The sequence below is a fragment of the Salmo salar genome, chromosome ssa18 (genome assembly GCF_905237065.1).
Source record: "Salmo salar chromosome ssa18, Ssal_v3.1, whole genome shotgun sequence".
Classification (NCBI taxonomy): Eukaryota; Metazoa; Chordata; class Actinopteri; order Salmoniformes; family Salmonidae; genus Salmo; species Salmo salar.
In genome coordinates this window covers 68,453,208-68,476,834 of record NC_059459.1, presented here as the reverse complement: position 1 = coordinate 68,476,834, position 23,627 = coordinate 68,453,208, and the positions used below count along the sequence as shown (strand labels likewise).

At 43.7% G+C, this 23,627-nt stretch overlaps 1 protein-coding gene across 1 annotated transcript; it reads left to right on the top strand.

Annotated features, from left to right (window-relative positions):
• The first annotated feature begins 1,980 nt into the window (after positions 1 to 1,980).
• Positions 1,981 to 22,181, top strand: LOC106577847 (cytosolic phospholipase A2 gamma). The gene is made up of 17 exons (XM_014156234.2): positions 1,981 to 2,075; positions 2,550 to 2,605; positions 3,083 to 3,190; positions 3,441 to 3,583; positions 3,872 to 4,067; positions 4,398 to 4,503; positions 4,927 to 5,067; positions 5,246 to 5,323; positions 7,260 to 7,289; positions 8,368 to 8,535; positions 8,626 to 8,793; positions 8,931 to 9,011; positions 9,184 to 9,267; positions 9,661 to 9,815; positions 10,332 to 10,506; positions 13,006 to 13,174; positions 22,088 to 22,181. Exons 2-17 carry the CDS (start codon positions 2,579 to 2,581, stop codon positions 22,101 to 22,103), a joined length of 1,845 nt encoding a protein of 614 aa, XP_014011709.1. The 5' UTR covers positions 1,981 to 2,075; positions 2,550 to 2,578; the 3' UTR covers positions 22,104 to 22,181.
• Positions 22,182 to 23,627: the final 1,446 nt, after the last annotated feature.

Genomic DNA, 23,627 nt, shown 5'->3' with positions numbered 1-23,627 from the left:
TAGACCCTGTGCCCAATAACACTAAGGTAACCTGCCTAAATGACTACTGACCCGTAGCACTCACGTCTGTAGCCTTGAAGTGCTTTGAAAGGCTGGTCATGGCTCACATCAACACCATCATCCCAGAAACCCTAGACAAACTCCAATTTGCATACCACCCCAACAGACGAACATACCACCCCAACAGACGAAGAAACACATGCACACACGCTATAGCATTACACTACTGCATGAGAGAAACTCTCTGAAAGGCACTGTTGGGATGGATTGACTAGAGAGAAACATGGAATGCAAGGAATCTTTCAGAGATATAATCTTAAAATGAGAAGATGATGCAATCTCTATTGCACTCCACACTGCCCTTTCCTCCCTGGACAAAAGTAACACCTATGTGAGAATGCTATTGATTGACAACAGCTCAGCGTTCAACACCATAGTTCTCTCATAGCTCATCAATAAGCTAAGGACCCTGGGACTAAACACCTCTATCTGCAACTGGATCCTGGACTTCTTGACGGGCTGCTCCCAACTGGTAAGGGTAGGTAACAACACATCCGCCATGCTGATCCTCAACACAGGGGCCCCTCAGAGGTGCGTGCTTAGTCCCCTCCTGTACTTCCTTTTCACTCATGACTGCACGGCCAGGCACAACTCCAACACTATCGTTGAGTTTGCTGATGACACAACAGTGGTAGGCCTGATCACCGACAACAAAGAGACAGCCTACAGGGAGGAGGTCAGAGACCTGGCCATGTGGTGCCAGGACAATAACCTCTCCCTCAACGTGATCAAGACAAAGGAGATGACGGTGGACGACAGGAAAAAGAGGACCGAGTACGCCCCCATTCTCATCGATGGGGCTGCAGTGGAGCAGGTTGAGAGCTTCAAGTTCCTTGGTGTCCACATCACCAACGAACTTACATGGTCAAAGCACACCAAGACAGTCGTGAAGAGGGCATGACAAAACCTATTCCCCCTCATGAGACTGAAAAGATTTGGCATGGGTCCTCAGATCCTCAAAATGATCTACAGCTGCACCATCGAGAGCATCCTGACTGGTTGCATCACTGCCTGGTATGGCAACTGCTCGGCCTCCGACCGCAAGCCACTATAGAAGGTAGTGCGTACGGCCCAGTACATCACTTGGGCCAAGCTTCCTGCCATCCAGGACCTCTATCCCAGGCAGTGTCAGAGGAAGGCCCTATAAATTGTCAAAGACTCCAGCCACCCTAGTCATAGACTGTTCTCTCTGCTACCGCTTGGCAAGTGGTACCGGAATGCCAAGTCTAGGTCCAAGTGGCTTCTAAACAGCTCCTACCCCAAGCCATAAGACTCCTGAACATCTAATCAAATGGCTACCCAGACTATTTGCATTGCCCCCCCCCCCCTTATTTACACAGCTGCTACTCTGTTGTTGTCATCTATGCATAGTAACTTTAATAACTCTACCTACATATACATATTACCTCAACGGCAGGGTAGCCCAGTGGTTAGCACGTTGGACTAGTAACCGAAAGGTTGCAAGTTCAAATCCCTGAGCTGACAAGGTACAAATCTGTCGTTCTGCCCCTGAACAGGCAGTTAGCCCACTGTTCCTATGCTGTCATTAAAAATAAGAATTTGTTCTTAACTGACTTGCCTAGTTAAATAAAGGTATAAATAAAAAAACTGGTGCCTCTGTACCAGTACCACCTGTATATGGTCTTGTTATTTTACTGCTGCTCTTTAATTACTTGTTACTGTTATTTCTTATTCTTATCCATATATTTTTTGGGAAACTGCATTGTTGGTTAGGGGATCGTAAGTAAGCATTTCACTGTTGTATTCGGCACATGTGACTAATACGATTTGATAACGAAATACTCACCACCATAGAAAAGGGGCGTGTTAAGTGTTTCCTGCATTTTTCTCAGTAACTGTCATCTTAAGGGTGTGTGTGTGTGTGTGTGTGTGTGTGTGTCTGGGCCTATATAAGATGACAGAGGATGGGACTAGAGTGTGGAGATCAAGAGGAGATCATCTGGAGGTGAAGATTAAGACTGGACTAGTCTGCTGTACTACACTATACATCTCTAGTAAGACTTCTCTGTCTAAACACTGCATGTAGCATTTGTGTTTAGTTGTATTATTTTATTGATTTTATATATATATATATATATATATATATATATATATATATATGATATTGTTGTAAAGCCCTTTGTGACAATCTGTCTTTGTAAAAGGTGCTATATAAATTAATGGGATTGATTGTTGTGTAATAGAATGATGCAGGTGACCTTTATTCAAATCAGTCTAGAGTCTTTGGCTTCTAGTGTTGAAGTCACATTGATAGATGTGTTTAGGACATAGAAAATATATATTAGAGTGTCTTTGGGTTTCAACTGAGTACTATGTCCTTGGACCCAAATGTGATCATTTAGAGTAATTGACTATCACACTACTGTTATTATTATCTGAATATTTCTTTTACTCTAAATAACATCTTATTGAGAGTTTTCTGACCCTATGACATGCATAAAAACCAAGGGATTGGTTTGTGTTTAAAGGATCTGTTTAAGTGGACTCAGAGAGAACAATGGTGAAACAAACTGATATTCCTGAGGTAAGAAACTCATCATCACAATATAGAGAAGGACATTTGTCTGAAATAAACCACACAATATTATGTTTGGTTCTCGTCAAATACTATGCTACTGCATAGCTGATATCGCTCAAATATACATTGAACACAACCCTTTTCTGTTGTTGTCAATACTAAGCTCACCAAATTAAATCATAATGAAAGGAAACTTCATTATGTTTATGTTTACACAATATGAGGATGACATTTGTCTGCAACATACCACACGGTATTGTAATACATGTATATGAATATGCATCCAGAATGAAGGAATAAAATATTATTTTCTGACAGAATTATGTTTTTATCTTAAAATAACTTTTTATGAAATACCATGTTACTTTAGAAGTGTTATGGCTCAATTAAATACATTGAATAAAACATTTTTCCTTAGCTATCAACACTTTAGTTCACCAAATGATATCATTACATCTTTCTGTCTTTTGTTCATTCTGTCAGACTGTGCGTCTGTCTCACTCCATCAATGATGAAGAGATAAAATACGTGACGTTGAGGAAGACTCTGATTAAGAAGTGGCTGAAAGATCAGGGTATCAATTGTGAACTGGTGGGTACTCCTGTCTTCTCTATCGATCACTCTCTCTGGTACACATGGTCTTTCTCTAACTCCTCCCTGTCTCCACAGCCAGCTACATATGGAGCCCCCTCCCCACTCCCATGTCTCCAGCTGCCTGTTGTTAGCCCAACCCCCCCCTTCTTTCTTATTTAAAATATGATGGGACACTGATGAGAATGTCTCTAGATTTGATCCCTTTTTTTGTTCTTTCTTTCTCTGTCTCTCTCTCCCCATCTCTCAGGAGGATGTTCCTAACATAGCGTTGCTGGGGTCAGGTGGAGGAGAGAGGGCAGCAGTGGGCATGCTGGGATCTCTGTTTCAGCTGGTACAGGACAACCTGCTGGGCAGCCTCCTCTACATGTGTGGGGTGTCAGGCACCACCTGGTACACACACACACACACACACACACACACACACACACACACACACACACACACACACACACACACACACACACACACTTATTTACTATTATTCTTAGCAGGGAAGTTCATTTTGAGTGACCTAAAACAAATTATATGTCTCTCTCTCTCTCCCTCCCTCTAAATCACACACACACACACACACACACACACACACACACACACACACACACACACACACACACACACACACACACACACACACACACACACACACACACACACACACACACACACACACACACACAGGTGCATGTCATCTCTGTACAGCGATTCAGATTGGTCGTTGAATATGCGTTGTGATGAGGTGATAGAGAAGCTGAAGGGTCCTACAGTCGGCTTGAGCAAAGCTGTGAAGTGGCTGAAATTGAGGAAAGAACAAAACCAGGACTTCAACCTCACTGAGTTCTGGGGCGCCTTCACTGCCTCCTATTTCATGAAAGAGGTCAGTGTATGGTTGTGTGTGTGTTTCCGTGTCTGTCTGTCTGTCTATTTGCCAGTATGTGTGTGTGTGTGTTTGCGTTTGTGTACGTGTTTGTGTGTGTGTCTGTCTGCCAGCGTGTGTGCGTGTGTCTGTATATCTGGCTGTCTATCTGTCTGTCTGCCAACCAGTGTGTGTGGAGGTCAGTGTATGGTTTATGTATGTGTGTCCATCTGTCATTCTTTCTCTCTTTCTCCCTCTGTTGAGCTGATTACCCCCCCCCCCCCTTCTCCCCCCATCTCTCCCCCCGTTTCCCCCCATCTCTTCCATTTTGTTCTCTGTCTCCTGTATCAGATGCACACTCGCTGTCTCTCTGAAGAAGCTCACAGGAACAGCACCAACCCCTACCCCATCTACAGCGCCATAGAACTGGAGCACAACAAACTGGACTGCACTAAAGGTGACTGTTATGAGACGTTCATTCAAACCTCAGAGTTTAAATGAATGTTATTTGCGTAAAGCTTCCTATTGATTGATTCTGATACTTGGGTATCATCTTTGTAAAACGGGGTTCCAAGTTGAACGTTTCAGAGTTCTGAGATCACTGTGAACGCAGCATCAATCAATCAAATGTATTTGTATAGCGCTTTTTACAAAGATAATTGTTTCAAAGAGTTTTACAACCAGAACAACACAAATAATATAAACAATTAATACAATATGAACAAACACTCTACTGTAGATGCCCAAAAAGCAAGCCAAGCATTAGTCTGTGTCCCAGTTGGGCTCTGTTAAGAAGTAGTGCACTATATAGGGAATAGGGTGTCATTTCAGACAAAGCCAATGATTGTACATTTCTGTAATATCCACCTGTTGTCTGTAGGGGTGTGGTTTGAGATGACCCCCCACGAGAGCGGCTTCTCCGGATTGGGCGCTTTCGTCCCCACTTCCTGTCTAGGGAGCCAGTTTGAAGGCGGGACACTGAGAGAGAAGAGGAAGGAAATGGACATGGTTCTGCTGCAAGGTGGGGCACGCACAGACACACACAGAAGCACATGCACACAACCACAACCACACACGCACACAAACATACCCCCCCACACACATGCACACACAAAACTTTGTCCCCATTGTTGATATCATCTTTTTTTTCACAACTCTTATAGATTATTAATTGTTGTTTGTTTGTTGTTGCTGGGCAGGTATCTGTGGGAGTGCCATTGCAGATGGGCAGAGGAACAATGCTGAGGTAGTAAAAATGATCTGGGCCTTACTTGGAGGTAAGTTACAGTGCAGCATGCTAGCTAGCCTGAAAGGCTTGTGTGTATGATTGTAATTTTGGGGGGATCATTGAAACAATGTTCCATTTGAGTTCATTTGTGATAAATAACTTACATTTTTTTAATTAGGTAAGACTTCTTGCAATACGGTAGTCTTTCACCCCTCCCCTTACTCCCACCCAACCAGACGATAACACATCCATCAGACAACGATAGAGAGACAACGCAAAAGAAAAGTCAATAAGAAAGAATGAAAATGAACATAGTGCCTGTATGTACAATACAACCCAGGAACAGACCCAGTACAGAAACACAAAGATATAACAACAACGAAGAGAATCACCTTCAATCAAAAAGAAACACAAACATAAAGCATTACTCCTAAACAATAGTAGACAATAAACTACAGGACAATGCTTGACAATAAACTACAGGACAATGCTTGACAATAAACTACAGGACAATGCTTGACAATAAACTACAGGACAATGCTTGACAATAAACTACAGGACAATGCTTGACAATAAACTACAGGACAATAGTAGACAAACTACAGGACAATAGTAGACAAACTACAGGACAATAGTAGACAATAAACTACAGGACAATAGTAGACAATAAACTACAGGACAATAGTAGACAATAAACTACAGGACAATAGTAGACAAACTACAGGACAATACTAGACAATAAACTACCGAACAATACTAGACAATAAACTACAGGACAATACGAGACAATAAACTACAGGACAATACTAGACAATAAACTACAGGACAATACTAGACAATAAACTACAGGACAATACTAGACAATAAACTACAGGACAATACTAGACAATAAACTACAGGACAATACTAGACAATAAACTACAGGACAATACTAGACAATAAACTACAGGACAATACTAGACAATAAACTACAGGACAATACTAGACAATAAACTAGAGGACAATACTAGACAATAAACTAGAGGACAATACTAGACAATAAACTAGAGGACAATACTAGACAATAAACTAGAGGACAATAGTAGACAAACTAGAGGACAATACTAGACAAACTAGAGGACAATACTAGACAAACTAAACTACAGGACAATACTAGACGATAAACTACAGGACAATACTAGACGATAAACTAGAGGACAATACTGGACGATAAACTAGAGGACAATACTGGACGATAAACTAGAGGACAATACTGGACGATAAACTAGAGGACAATACTGGACGATAAACTAGAGGACAATACTAGACAATAAACTAGAGGACAATACTAGACAATAAACTAGAGGACAATAGTAGACAAACTAGAGGACAATACTAGACAAACTAGAGGACAATACTAGAGGACAATACTAGACAAACTAGAGGACGATAAACTAGAGGACAATACTGGACGATAAACTAGAGGACAATACTGGACGATAAACTAGAGGACAATACTGGACGATAAACTAGAGGACAATACTGGACGATAAACTAGAGGACAATACTGGACGATAAACTAGAGGACAATACTGGACGATAAACTACAGGACAATACTGGACGATAAACTAGAGGACAATACTGGACGATAAACTAGAGGACAATACTGGACGATAAACTACAGGACAATACTGGACGATAAACTAGAGGACAATACTGGACGATAAACTAGAGGACAATACTGGACGATAAACTACAGGACAATACTGGACGATAAACTAGAGGACAATACTGGACGATAAACTACAGGACAATACTGGACGATAAACTACAGGACAATACTGGACGAAAACATGCGTAGACAAATGATATCCACGGCCATTACAGTAACATCTCTCAGCATCCCATCCATCCCTCACACCTGCTTATGAGTTCCCATTTTCTTCTATGTTCCTGTGTTTTCCCATATTTGTTTTGTACCCACACTACCCTCTGTTTTTTTCAGTTACATTTTCTGCTGGCATTAAGACTAAAGGTAAGCAGTTTTAACCATCTGACTGTCTGTGTGTGGGGAGATTCATTGGACTGTTCAGAAATAGCATGACGTGATCTAAGATACCACATGTAGACAGACCTATATTCTAAACCCATTCTAATTCCATTTTGATCTTTAAAGCCACAATCCGTCATTTAAACAATGACAAAACGTCAACTCCAGGATGGGGGATGGAGTTCTAAACATATTTCGAGGCAGTACAGTGTTTGTTCACATTCCTGTTATAGAAAATGGTTTGAGTAAAATCTGATTTATGTTTTGGGTTATGATGGTTTAATCTAGTTCTGATCCTTATGTGACCAGGGGTAGGGAGTCTCCCAAGTGGAAGAAACAAGTGTCTACCATTAAGCCAAGAGGACATCCTCAAGTTCTGAGTGTGACACTTGAGTTTTATATGTCTCAGGCAGGGTGACCTCATCACTGGGCTGGCTCCAGTCATAAACAACTTACTGTTGAGGGTTAGAATATTAGAATATATAAGGTGCGAGTTTGAAATTTGGTTGTGCATCAACAATATCGCTCTTTATATGTCAGTCACTGAAAGTCACTCAATTAGCCATGTCAGCTAACCATTTTTTGATTGGTAAGTTTTGTAGTAATCATGGCCGAATACCGACCAGGCACGCAGGGCGTGCTCAGGGGCCCTGACCTCCCATTGATTTGGTTGTTAGTCACTCACTCTAACTCAGATATCATTAACATGGCAAAAGTAATGGTAAAATGTGTAAAATTTAAGGAAATGTGCTTTAAAAATGCAAATATGTGTCTCCACGCCATGGCAAAATTTGTAGAATTGCATGAAATGTGTTAAAAAAATTCCAAAAGTTTCTCTCCGCTCCAGGGCAAAAAGTGTAGAACTGCAGAAGAATTGATTTAAAACTGCAACATTTTCTTTACACCCCATGGCAAAATGTGTAGAATTGAAGGAAAATAACCAAAACTAAATTGTTTCTCTCCCCCGTCAAGAGGGGGGCCATGCCTCACATGTCTCATCACGAGAGGAGAGTGTGTTTCCAAATCACCTCCGCTACATGTGACAACCTGTTTTGTTCCGCAGGGCAGAACAGCATGATGTTGATGTCTGCGAGAGGGGGGAAGGTAGAGGTGTGTGAGAGTGTGCCCTCCCAAGTGGTGAGGTGTGTGTCTGAGCTGATGGTGAATGCTGAGGACCCAGATCCACTGAAGACATGGAACGTCATCACCACACTGAGACAACTACTGGAAGGTGAGATACACACACATATGCACACACACACACACACACACACACACACAATTATCATGACCCTACTGATGATGTGTATATTGACTTTAGGTCATGTGAGCAGTAAGGGTGAGATGCTGTGGAACATGGACTCTGAGAGCTGGAAGAGAACCAGCCTGGAGGAGAGAAAGAAGTTCATAGAGACAGTTAGTCTGGAGCTCATCCTCACCTCAGACAGCTGGACAAAAGACTGGGAGGACAAACGCTACACCTACAACGGTAACAATGGCATTATATTACTCCAACACCAATCACCAACACAGGTGATCAATGAGGTCTGAAGCTTCATTTTTATCACGTGCTTTTTCAAACCATGTGTTACATGCCAGACCATGAGGTAATCTTTCTTGTTTTAGCCTCTGCAGATGAATCAAAGTATATGGTGACAACGGGAATGAAGGATAAGGTGTCAATAATAAACTCCTGGGTCCCTGATGGTAATGTTTTTTTCATTTCCTTTCTGTCCACTATGATTACTATGGAAAGTGTGTGTGTGTGTGTGTGTGTGTGTGTGAGATACAGAACAGACTACATACTGTCTCCATCACTGAGATAATTTTTGACCAGGTGATATGAATAATTTGAAATTGGTGTGTGTGTCTCCTCCAGAGTTGTGGATTGTACAGAACATTTTCCCTCTGGTCAAAAAATGGGAATGGGGAACCGTGTACAACTTCTTCTTTAATATCCAAGGTACAGTAACATCAGACCTCTTCATAATGTAATAACATAACTAGTATCAGTCATCAGGATCTTATGTTTCCCTCCAAAATATCAACTTTCTTGCTCTCTCTCTCCTCTCTCTCTCCACCCTCTCGCTCCCTCTACCACCTCACTCTCTCTCTACCCCCTCTCTGTTTCTCTACCCCCACTCTCTCGACGGCCCCCTCTCTCTACCCCCTCACTCTCTTTTTCGCTCTCTCACCAACGCTCTCTCTCTACCCCTATCTCTCTCTCTACCCCCTCGCTCCCTTTACCACCTCGCTCTCTTTCTCTACCCCCCCTCTCTGTCTCTCTACCTCCCCTACCCCCCTCTCGCTCTACGCCCCCTCTCTCTCTACCCCTCCTTTCCCTCCATCTCCCCAGATACTAACGTTCTGAGCAGCATGGCATCCAAAGATAAGATTCACCTGGTAGATGCTGGGTTAAAGATTAATTCTCCCTACCCCCCCGTCCTGCGCCCATCCAGGGATGTCGACCTCATCATCTCCTTGGACTTCAGCGCGGGAGATCCCTTTGAGGCAAACACACATACACACACACACACAGACAGACAGACAGACAGACAGACAGACAGACAGACAGACAGACAGACAGACAGACAGACAGACAGACAGACAGACAGACAGACAGACAGACAGACAGACAGACAGACAGACAGACAGACAGACAGACAGACAGACAGACAGACAGACAGACAGACAGACAGACAGACAGACATGGCTTATTCCTGTTTCATTACCTTTCTATCCAGTATGATTAAAATGGAAAGTGTGTGTGTGTGTGTGTGTGTGTGTGTGTGTGTGTGTGTGTGTGTGTGTGTGTGTGTGTGTGTGTGTGTGTGTGTGTGAAGCTTTCAGAAGAACATGAAGTGCCTAGGTAGTAGTGACCCTCTCTCTCTCTCCCGTCTCCTGCTCTCTCTAGGGAGTAGGGGCTACGGAATAGTGACTAGGAAGTAGGGTCTAGGGAGTGGTGCCTAGGGGCTGGTTTGTAGAAGGACATTGACATAACCATACTACTGATCCTGCTCCTCACAGACGGTGCTTAGTGCCAAACAGTACGCAGATGAGCTGAAGCTCCCCTTTCCCCCAGTGAAGGAGAGTGTGAGGAAGGAGAAAGAACATCCTCAGGACTGCTACGTTTTCGAGGGGCGACGCCCTGAAGAGCCCACCATCATGCACATGCCCCTGTTCAACCTGCAGAACTGCAAAGGTCTGTGGTAGTCATCATAGTAGTCAGTGTCTATCTGTCTTTTATACTTGTCTCTCTGACTACGCCCTATTCTGACCTCCCTCTTATTTTCTGTCTCTTTGTTTTTCTCTGTGTCATGTCTTTTTCTTGTTTATCTGCACCAACTGTCTGCTTTTTTGATGTCACTAGTATTTAGTATGTTTATCAGGAACCTCATTGGCTACAGCTACTCTTCCTGGGGTCCACACAAAACATAAAATATGGCATACAAAACATTAAAAGACCATTACAGCTGACAGAACTACATAAAATGACATAGACAACATTAATAGACAGGTACAGAACTACATAAATTAAAATACACACTTTCACATTCTTATGTCTTAGCAATCCATGCAACCTTCACTCATAATAAAGGCTACACTGCAGTCCTCCATTTTGTTACAGTTAATTACTGACCCTAATCTCTCAGAAGCAGTTGTTCTGTAAACTCTAGCGAGAATCTCTCAACATTACCACCTGTGTCCTTGGTATTCCCGTCCTTGGTATTCATTAATCATGTGATTAATTGATGCTACGGCAACGAAAAATGACAATGGAAATGCAACAATTCTATTCAGCTCATAAATGAACCAAACAATGACCTACAGATGGTTTCCTCCCCACTAAGGCTTCAATGTAATCATTCACCTCAGCAACCATGTTGGAATTTCCTCCAGCTAAAGTTTCAATTTACTAGAAGTATTTGCATTAACCATTTTCTCCTCCCTTTGTCATGGTCTTTACATACATGCTGACCAGACCGCATGCATGTTGATTTAGTCCCCCCACACCAGACGGGATCAGGACACGCATGTTGATTTTTGTCCCCCCACACCAGACGGGATCAGGACACGCATGTTGATTTAGTCCCCCACACCAGACGGGATCAGGACACGCATGTTGATTTTTGTCCCCCCACACCAGACGGGATCAGGACACGCATTTTGATTTAGTCCCCCACACCAGACGGGATCAGGACACGCATGTTGATTTTGTCCCCCACACCAGACGGGATCAGGACACGCATGTTGATTTAGTCCCCCACACCAGACGGGATCAGGACACGCATGTTGATTTAGTCCCCCCACACCAGACGGGATCAGGACACGCATGTTGATTTTGTTCCCCCCACACCAGACGGGATCAGGACACGCATGTTGATTTTGTCCCCCCACACCAGACGGGATCAGGACACGCATGTTGATTTAGTCCCCCCACACCAGACGGGATCAGGACACGCATGTTGATTTAGTCCCCCACACCAGACGGGATCAGGACACGCATGTTGATTTAGTCCCCCCACACCAGACGGGATCAGGACACGCATGTTGATTTAGTCCCCCCACACCAGACGGGATCAGGACACGCATGTTGATTTAGTCCCCCACACAAGACGGGATCAGGACACACAGGTTGAAATATCAAAACAAACTCTGAACCAACTATATTAACTTGGGGACAGGTCGATAAGCATTAAACATTTATGGCAATTTAGCTAGCTAGATTGCTGTTGCTAGCTAATTTGTCTTGGGATATTAACATTGGATTGTTATTTTACCTGAAATGGACAAGGTCCTCTACTCCGACAATTAATCCACACATAAAACGGTCAACCGAATAATTTCTAGTCATCTCACCCTTCCTTCAGGCTTCTTCTTCTTCTTATTATTATTTGGACTTTATATGGCGGTTGGCAACCGAATGGAGTGTGGACCTCAGTTCATCTTTCAATCACCCACATGGGTATATGTTCCTAAAAACCAATCAGAAGATGGGAGAGGCGGGACTTGCAGCGTGCTGAGCATCACAAATAGAACCAAGTTCTATTTAAGCGCCTGGCCACGCAGATGCTTGATGACCACACGAGCAGTGTGGGTGTAGATGTGTACATTTATTTTGCATCACTCACGCACACGACGGTCAAGATGGACCACCGGTACCGAGTGTAAAAATGTTTAATAATATATAATGTGTGTTTTCTCATGGCTAGAATAATGTGGACCTGCCTACAATTCTTAGATTAAAAGGGAATGTCAGCTCACTGTTTTATTCTTCTGAAACTTCATATTTTAATAAAGTTTTGGTGATTAAGATGTATTTCCAAGCGGTCTCAGGAGTCAAACCCTTTATCGACAGTCTTGACTACTTAGCGATTGCTCTTGTTCCATGCGCATATGGGAAGTGTGTGTCACACCAAAAAACAGTTTTTGATTGGTCTTAAATATCCCTATCAGAGCTACCTGAGGACACACCTCAAATATTTCCGCTCCTCCCATCTGATTGCAAGGAGTTGATATAAGACAGGTCACCTGCCGAACCTGGACGTTAGGACTGGAAAATGCCAGTGGGCCAGTTTTTACATGACAAAATTGCAAACTTACCTACAAATTTGACAGTAGCGTCGGCTTAACACCCCAGCTGTAAATAGAACCCTCTGTGCTCAAAGTTGTGTTGTAAGGTTCTCTATTCTCTTCCTAGGCGAGGAGGAGATTAAGAAGGAGAGGGAGAAGTACACAACGTTCCAGCAGCACTACGGTGTGTCTGACATCGAACACCTCCTGGAGAAGGCCAAGGACAACATGAGGAACAACAGAGACAGGATCCTGGAGCAGATCTTGTTGGCTGTCAAACGCAGAAAGAATCGCAAGTCAGTGGCTCAATAGCCTGTATCAGTGGTGTAAAGTACTACTTAAGTACTTTCTGGGAGTATCTTTACTTTACTATTTATGTATGACAACTTTTGCTTCACTACATTCCTAAAGAAAATGATCTATTTTTTACTCCATACACTTTCCCTGACACACAATAGTAGCCTAACTGTTTTTTGGGTTACATTTTGAATGCTTAGCAGGACATAAAACATTTCTAAATCACACACTTATCAAGAGAACATCCCCTACCTGTTCATCCCTACTGCCTTTGATCTGGCGGAATGATCAGAAGCACATGCTGCTCATGGGTTGCTCGTCTGTGTTCCCAAGAAATGCTGTCTTGAATTAAAAAGATTTGTACCTACACAGTGGAGAAAGCAGAAACGTCTGTGTACGCTATCCCTAATGCAGTAAAAATAAAAATCAAGTAAGCTTTATGAAAACACATCACACCCTTTGTTTGAATTTGGGGGTTTTATGCACCAGCCAAGCTTCTGGGAGAGCGAGATGATCCCCTTTTGATTATGCTTCGTTTGATGTCTCAGACTGTTGGAGTGTGCCCCTGGCAATCCATCAAAAGGTTCAATATAGGTTCTGAATGAACGGTGAGGTATTTTCCATATGTTTAAAATACATATTTTCCAGGACATTGAATTTAGAAATTTAGATTTAGAAAATATGTATTTTCCGAATGTTGAAATCAGGTTAATTTTCGGCTCTGAATGAAAGTTGAAAATAAGTGATTTATAGAGGTCTGTTTGGGCCAAATCATGGCTGGTCCAGACCGAACAAAATATGAACCAAACATAGAAGTCTATGATTGGTTCAGATTTGGTCCTGACTGGACCAAAAGTGGAGGTAGAAATCTAGTCCGCTCCCGAACTGCACCCAAAAGACGTCCAAAAGGCGTCATCATTGGTCCGTCCTTACAGAGGTGTAGCCTACAATGTTGCCTGAAATGTAATTTTATGAATGCCCATCTATGTGGTAAGCCTACCAACGTCCGGACAAGACCAAAAAAAGACGTCCAAAAGACGTTGGCTCATGCTTGCTGGGGTGTAGCCTACCTTGTCAGCCCCCAGTGGAATTTTATGAATGACCATCCATGTGGTTGGCCCACCATTTGTAAAATTGGCTTTATTAGGCTCGATTCAATGTGACTAATCAATATGTCTATTTAACCTGTCTGGGAATGTGGGACGCTTGCGTCCCACCCTAGTCAACAGCCAGTGGAATCGCGTTGCGCAAAATACAAATACCTCATAAATGCTATTACTTCAATTTCTCAAACATATGACTATTTTACACCATTTTATAGATAGACCTCTCCTGAATCGAACCATGTTGTCCAATTTCAAAAAGGCTTTACAGCAAAAGCAAAACATTAGATTATGTTAGGAGATAACCCTGCCAAAAAAAAATCACACTGCCATTTTCAAAGCAACTAGCATGCATCACAAATACCCAAAACACGGCTAAATGCAGCACTAACCTTTGACAATCTTCATCAGATGACACTCCTAGGACATCATGTTACACAATACATGCATTTTTTGTTCGATAAAGTTCATATTTGTATATAAAAACAGCATTTTAGATCAGCACGTGACGTTCAGAAAATATTTTCCCTCAAATGCTTCCGGTGGAGCAGCGCTACAATTTACAAAATTACTATTCGAAAACATTGTTAAAATGTAATATTGTCATTCAAAGAATTATAGATTTACATCTCGTGAATGCAACCGCATTGCCAGATTTAAAAATACATTTACTGGGAAATCACACTTTGCAATAAACGACGTGGTATGCTCAGAAAAATAGGCTAGGTGATACATGTTAGCGCCATCTTGGAACTATCTAAAATCAAATATACTATTGTAAATATTCCCTTACCTTTGATTATCTTCATCAGAAGGCACTTCCAGGAATCCCAGGTCCACAACAAATGTAGTTTTGTTCGAAAAAGTTAATAATTTATGTCCCAATAGTTCCTTCTTGTTAGCGCGTTCCGAAGGCTACTCATAATGTACTGACGCGCGCGGGACTTGTCGTCACGAATGTGCAAAAAATATATATTTACGTTCGTTCAAACATGTCAAATGTTGTATAACATAAATCTTTAGGGCCTTTTTCAACCAGAGCTTCAATAATATTCAAGGCGGACGATTGCATTGTCTTACTAAACGTTTCGGAACAAAAGTGTTCCCATGGGCGCCAGCGTCATAGTAGTAATGGCCCTCCCCCTGTGACCAACTTCCCAAGCCTGTCTTTGGGTCAGTTTCTACCATAGAAGACTCAAACCACTTTGTAAAGACTGTTGACATCTAGTGGAAGCCTTAGGAAGTGCTAAATGATTAATAAGTCCCTGTGTGTTTCAATGGCAAAGGCTTGAAAGTGATTCCACACATCAGATTTCCACTTCCTGTTAGGATTTGTCTCAGGGTTTTGACTGCCATATGTGTTCTGTTATACTCACAGACACCATTCAAACAGTTTTAGAAACTTTAGTGTGTTTTCTATCCAAATCTACTAATTATATGCATATTCTAGTTACTGGGCAGGAGTAGTAACCAGATTAAATCGGTTACGTTTTTTATCCGGCCGTGCAAATACTGCCCCCTATCCCCAACAGGTTTTAAGCTCTGAACACCAGCTACCTAACTTTATCAGGAGTTATAACAAGACTCTTTTTGCAATGTGTTTACTCTGCAGGAAATGCAGAAGTAATTAATTTTTTCGCTATGATCAGCTTGTCAAATTTATGGGTAATAACTTGAAACCACTGATCATGACAATGGGCTGAAACTCAGTTGTGATTGTCCATTCCATATTGTCCATTTTACTTTCACCTGTCCTGTTATTAGGATATGTTGTTAACATGACAGCTCATTTTTATTTGATTGAGTGCCATTTAGGTTAGCCTATTTGATCGGAGAAACCTGCATGATGTAAAAGTGTCCTACATCTTCATAAATTTTATCTCCAGGCTGTAGGATACAGAAAAGGCCACATACTCTTTCTAGCATATCCTCTATCTGCTACATGATTTATGTTAGATCATGTTGTTCAATGAACGTTGGTGGAGCGCTGCAGAGATGCATCTCTCCAACAGCACCCTGGAAAGGCTGTAGGCTCCACAATACATCATTTATCAATTTGTTTATTGGCTCTTTTAATCCACACATACTCTGCAGTGGCTATGCCTGAAACATAATACTCAAGTCACACCATTGTTGTAGATAATGACATATTCCATGTATTATTCAGCGCTGCTGTTCACTTATTTATTGAGCCTAAAATGATATTCATTTTGACAACAGGACAGTTTCAGAAAAGAATTGACTGCGCTTTCCTCCTAAATGGCACCCCATTCCCTACATCAGGATTTCTCAAACTCTGTCCTGGGGCCCCCTTGTGCTCATGTATTGATGTTGTCCCAGCACTACACAAGCTCTTCTCTGTCCTGGGGCCCCCCTGGTGCTCATGTATTGATGTTGTCCTAGCACTACACAAGCTCTTCACTGTCCTGGGGCCCCCCTGGTGCTCATGTATTGATGTTGTCCCAGCACTACACAAGCTCTTCTCTGTCCTGGGGCCCCCCTGGTGCTCATGTATTGATGTTGTCCAAGTACTACACAAGCTCTTCTCTGTCCTGGGGCCCCCCTGGTGCTCATGTATTGATGTTGTCCCAGCACTACACAAGCTCTTCTCTGTCCTGGGAACCCCCTGGTGCTCATGTATTGATGTTGTCCTAGCACTACACAAGCTCTTCTCTGTCCTGGGGCCCCCCTGGTGCTCATGTATTGATGTTGTCCTAGCACTACACAAGCTCTTCTCTGTCCTGGGGCCCCCCTGGTGCTCATGTATTGATGTTGTCCCAGCACTACACAAGCTCTTCTCTGTCTTGGGGCCCCCCTGGTGCTCATGTATTGATGTTGTCCCAGCACTACACAAGGTCTTCTCTGTCCTGGGGCCCCCCTGGTGCTCATGTATTGATGTTGTCCTAGCACTACACAAGCTCTTCTCTGTCCTGACATCCTAATGGTGGAGCCAGCTTCCCCTAGAAGATTCGACAGCAGAGTCCCTGCCCATCTTCTGAAAACATCTGAAACCCAACCTTTTCAAACAGAATCTTGAACCCCTTCCCCCCCTTCGTGCTCTGACTCTACTGACAGCTACGTTATTGAGGAAAAATGTACTTTCTTTGCCTGTAATATGTGGTTGTCCCAGCTAGCTATCTTAAGATGACTGCACTAACTGTAAGTCGCTCTGGATAAGAGCATCTGCTAAATGACTCAAATGTAAAATGTAAATAACCAACTTGTTATCAAAATGTGATTATTTGAATCAGCTGTGCAGTGCTAGGGAAAGAAACTAAACGTGTACCCAGGGGAGGGTCCCAGGCCAGAGTTTGGGAAACTCTGCCCTACATAATGCACTAGCTTACTTTAGACCAGAGCCCTATAGGGATAGGCTACTACATAGGGAAAAGGGTGTCATTTGGGACAGCCTGTGTGATATGGAGGGGTGGTGATTGTGTTGACCTCACACAGTAGTGAGCCATGGTTCTTTATCCAAACAAATACGCATGGGAGATCATTTGGCTACTACAGTATGTCTGGGTCATTGATTCTGCTGTCTATATCAGGGCTCTCCAACCCTGTTCCTGGAGAGCTACCCTCCTGTAGGTTTTCACTCCAACCCTGTTCCTGGAGAGCTACCATCCTGTAGGTTTTCACTCCAACCCTGTTCCTTGAGAGCTACCCTCCTGTAGGTTTTCACTCCAACCCTGTCCCTGGAAAGCTACCCTCCTGTAGGTTTTCACTCCAACCCTGTTCCTGGAGAGCTACCCTCCTGTAGGTTTCCACTCCAACCCTGTTCCTGGAGAGCTACCCTCCTGTAGGTTTTCACTCAATCCCTGTTCCTGGAGAGCCACCCTCCTGTAGGTTTTCACTCCAACCCTGTTCCTGGAGAGCTACCATCCTGTAGGTTTTCACTCCAACCCTGTTCCTGGAGAGCTACCATCCTGTAGGTTTTCACTCCAACCCTGTTCCTGGAGAGCTACCCTCCTGTAGGTTTTCACTCCAACCCTGTTCCTGGAGAGCTACCGTCCTGTAGGTTTTCACTCCCAACCCTGTTCCTGGAGAGCTACCCTCCTGTAGGTTTTCCCTCCAACCCTGTTCCTTGAGAGCTACCCTCCTGTAGGTTTTCACTCCAACCCTGTTCCTGGAGAGCTACCATCCTGTAGGTTTTCACTCCAACCCTGTTCCTGGAGAGCTACCCTCCTGTAGGTTTTCACTCCAACCCTGTTCCTGGAGAGCTACCCTCCTGTAGGTTTTCACTCCAACCCTGTCCCTGGAGAGCTAACGTCCTGTAGGTTTTCACTCCAACCCTGTTCCTGGAGAGCTAACGTCCTGTAGGTTTTCACTCCAACCCTGTTCCTGGAGAGCTACCCTCCTGTAGGTTTTCACTTCAACCCTAATCTAGCACACCTAATTCTAATAATTAGCTAGTTGATAAGCTGAATAATTTTAGCTACAACTAGGGTTGGAGTGAAAACCTACAGGAGGGTAGCTCTTCAGGAACAGGATCTGAGAGCCTTGGTCTATATGCTTCGGACACAAAGACTAATCTTGTTCTCATAAACCAGGGGTATTCAACTCTTACCCTACGAGGTCCAGAGCCTGCTGGTTTTCTATTCTACCTGATAATTAATTGCACCCAGCTGGTGTCCCAGGTCTAAATCAGTTCCTGATTAGAGGGAACAATGAAAAAACGTAGTGACACTGGCTTCGAGGTCCAGAGTTGAGTTTGAGGGTCATTGACTATGGCTTGTTGATCTTTTAGACTACGTATGCATAACTAAATGTGAATATGCATGTAGGTCTATAGACCTATATGTAGGTGAATGGGCCTGCATATGTATAGGCCTATACTGGTAGGGCTACATATAGGTGGATAGGCCTACTACATACACTGCACATTATAGTATAGCCTGCATCTCACGTCTCATTTCCTCGACCAGTGCAGCAGCATACTGTGGACACACACACCTCATTACGCGCCTCCTGCAGGTACTAATGACCACACTCACTTTCCCCTCGTTTGTCTTTGGCTGTCCGGGTCCGTGAGGTAGGGGGCTCCAACTGGTTTTTGGATCTCACCAGCTGTTTCACGACCCCCACACCCCCCCTCTCCTCCAGTACACCCTGGAGGAGAGACAGGGCACTAGGGTCAGTCACTAGAGGGGACACGGTGGTTAGTGGTACATCCTGGAGGAGAGACAGGGCACTAGGACCAGTCACTGGAGGGGACACGGTGGTTAGTGGTACATCCTGGAGGAGAGACAGGGCACTAGGGCCAGTCACTAGAGGGGACACGGTGGTTAGTGGTACATCCTGGAGGAGAGACAGGGCACTAGGACCAGTCACTAGAGGGGACACGGTGGTTAGTGGTACATCCTGGAGGAGAGACAGGGCACTAGGGCCAGTCACTAGAGGGGACACGGTGGTTAGTGGTACATCCTGGAGGAGAGACAGGGCACTAGGGTCAGTCACTAGAGGGGACACGGTGGTTAGTGGTACATCCTGGAGGAGAGACAGGGCACTAGGACCAGTCACTAGAGGGGACACGGTGGTTAGTGGTACATCCTGGAGGAGAGACAGGGTACTAGGGCCAGTCACTAGAGGGGACACGTTGGTTAGTGGTACATCCTGGAGGAGAGACAGGGCACTAGGACCAGTCACTAGAGGGGACACTGTGGTTAGTGGTACATCCTGGAGGAGAGACAGGACACTAGGACCAGTCACTAGAGGGGACACGGTGGTTAGTGGTACATCCTGGAGGAGAGACAGGGCACTAGGGTCAGTCACTAGAGGGGACACGGTGGTTAGTGGTACATCCTGGAGGAGAGACAGGGCACTAGGACCAGTCACTAGAGGGGACACGGTGGTTAGTGGTACATCCTGGAGGAGAGACAGGGCACTAGGGCCAGTCACTAGAGGGGACACGGTGGTTAGTGGTACATCCTGGAGGAGAGACAGGGCACTAGGGCCAGTCACTAGAGGGGACACGGTGGTTAGTGGTACATCCTGGAGGAGAGACAGGGCACTAGGACCAGTCACTAGAGGGGACACGGTGGTTAGTGGTACATCCTGGAGGAGAGACAGGGCACTAGGGCCAGTCATTATGGTACAATAAAGTGGCAGGAAAGCAGATCATAATGCAGTGTGTGTTCTCTCATAGAAGATAATTACTAAAATTGATAAATTACTGTGAACATTATGCAGAAAGTATAGTGTTGTATTACTAATAATACCTTATAAGGCAGTCTATTCAGTGGGGTATATTTAGAAATGGACATGTGTTTGATATTGAAGTACAATGAAAAGACTCCTCAATATAATGAGATGGGATGAGTTGCCCTGGTTTCCATCCATTATAGTCTAAATGGATTAAAGATAAAAAGAGAAATCAATAGAATGGGCCCCTTGAGACGTATTATTATTGTGTGTGTGTGTGTGATTGTGTGTGTGTGTGTGTGTCGGGGTGTGTGTGTGTGCGTGTGAGAGAGAGACCAGTATCATATTACCCTGAGTGCTCATGTCAGCAAAGACGTATGAAACACACATCAAACATGAAACTGTGGTAGAGCCCAACTGCACTCTATGGATCTCAAACTCAACGTTTGTAATGAGACAACTACAGTGTTCTATTCACAGAATCAGAATGAGTAGAACAGGCATCCCCTTCTACAGCTTCTATTTCTATTGTCTATCCTGCATGTGGGCTCTTGATAATCAGGGACAGTGGGTCGTAGAGACTGGAGAGACACAAACACAGTCAATTAGCAGTTTTAAGACCTCCCACCTGCTGCTCTCACTCTTTCCTGTCTCTACATGCCCCAAATCGTTACTTCTCTACCGACCCTACAAGAGAGATTGAGAAAGAAAGAGAGAGAGAGAGTGGGGGTGGGTGGGTCTCACTTTACAGGAGAGGTAGAGACCCACTCTCTCCTCAGGTTTCTATGTTTGGATTAAATCCTATTGATTTTGTAAATATTGGGTAGATCATTTGCTCCATAAATCCTCATAAGATGGGGGGGGGGTGATGCTAAATTGTTGCATTTCCAATAAATAAACTGGTCTAGTAATTGCTTTGGTTATTGTTGATGTTGAATTTAATCTGTCATTGTATTATGTTGCATGACAGTGGGTTTTACAGGGGTGACTGATTGCCCATAAATAATATATGCAGAGGACTACAATAAAAATAACCTTCATTATAGAAAATTCAGCAACATTTCAGTTACTTGCATTGCCCCTTGAAACAGGCTAGATGAGATATTGATTTGGCCTTGTTTCACGGGAATTAAAACATCGTTTTTCATGCTCCAAAAGTCCTATGCAGTTTAGCCAAATGTAGTCCATAAGAAAATGAACAGATTGCAGACAGTGGCATAAAAATGTATCCTACATGGGGCATCCCCCACTGTCCTTTTGGGAAATCCTGTCCCACCCACCGACCTGCATTGTGGATGGTGTTTCCCCCACCCTCGGAATACCCCTCTGTTTGAATGACAGATGGCCTTGTCTCGGCCTTGTCTTAGGACGGTAAGTTGGTGGTTGGAGACATCCCTCTAGTGGTGTGGGGGCTGTGCTTTGGCAAAGTGGGTGGGGTTATATCCTGCCTGTTTGGCCCTGTCCGGGGGTATCATTGGATGGGGCCACAGTGTCTTCTGATCCCTCCTGTCTCAGCCTCCAGTATTTATGCTGCAGTAGTTTATGTGTCGGGGGGCTAGGGTCAGTCTGTTACATCTGGAGTATTTCTCTTGTCTTATCCGGTGTCCTGTGTGAATTTAAATATGCTCTCTCTAATTCTCTCTTTCTCTCTTTCTGTCTTTCTCTCAGAGGACCTGAGCCCTAGGACCATGCCTCAGGACTACCTGGCATGATGACTCCTTGCTGTTCCCAGTCCACCTGGCTGTGCTGCTGCTCCAGTTTCAACTGTTCTGCCTGCGGCTATGGAACCCTGACCTGTTCACCGGACGTGCTTGTTGCACCCTCGACAACTACTATGATTATTATTATTTGACCATGCTGGTCATTTATGAACATTTTAACATCTTGACCATGTTCTGTTATAATATCCACCCTGCACAGCCAGAAGAGGACTGGCCACCCCTCATAGCCTGGTTCCTCTCTAGGTTTCTTCCTAGGTTTTTGCCTTTCTAGGGAATTTTTCCTAGGGAGTTTTTCCTAGCCACCGTGCTTCTTTCACCTGCATTGCTTGCTGTTTGGGGTTTTAGGCTGGGTTCTGTACAGCACTTTGAGATATCAGCTGATGTACGAAGGGCTATATAAATAAATTTGATTTGATTTGGTGGGGCAGTGATTTTACGCATAGCAATACTGCCACCCTGTGGCGGAAGTTAGAAATGACATCGTGAATCGGATTCAGGAGAGGATTATATTACAGTGATATGTGTGGATTTATTTGTGAGGTGCGATGTGTCACTATAATTGGTTGTCTACTACGTTGTATATTTATTAGCTTTTGTGGTTTACTTGACAGACGTATGTACATTACATATTTGTGTTATGCATTCAGGATGTATCACAACCGACAGTGATTGGGAGTCCCATAGGGCCAACAGCACCCCCTTTTGGTGAGATGGTAAATCTGAAATAATTTGTGTTACAATAAAAAACGATAAACTATTTTCTGTTGCATTATTGATGTACATTGACATGTTTTGCTCATGATATGATCTATTCAGTTGTGGGGTGTTTGGAGTCGGACATGCTCTTGCTGTTTAGAGTTTAGTTTGAGTTAAGTCGGGTCTCTCTCCCTCTGTCCCGCTCCCCTCTCTTCTCGCCCCCTAGTAGTGGATATCAAGTGATCTGGAGGGGTGCTCGCAATAGTTTTCCACGTTTCTTTATTTGTTTACAATTATTAACTTGTCGAAAAGGGAATGGGAACTATATAAAATAAGGAACATGCCATTCTTTCGCCTTCGTCTCACAGGCCTGCTCCTTTCCATGTCAAACATGTCTGTTTAGGCCCACTAGACCTAGTCTAACAGGCAACACAGTGAGTGGTGCTTTCCACCCGCTGGTGCTGGATTGAGGTGAACATTTTTCTCAGCGATAGATCGCATAGCTGTCCATTTGTGCTCAGTTTTAATAGGCACAATCTTAGTGACAACACCCCTCTTGTTATCTCTCTCTCACATACACATCCTTTGTAGTTACACAGTACAAAGAAATGTGCGCTCGGTTCACAACTGTCTATTCCTAGGCAGCGCGTGAGTTAAGTTTGGGGAGCTTACAATTTATCCTACCATCTCTACCAATCTGTTTGCCAATTATTATTTTCAACAGTTTAATTTCAATAATAACGTTTTCGTTTCTCAAAATCATTGTCACGTGGTTAATAATACAAATCGGA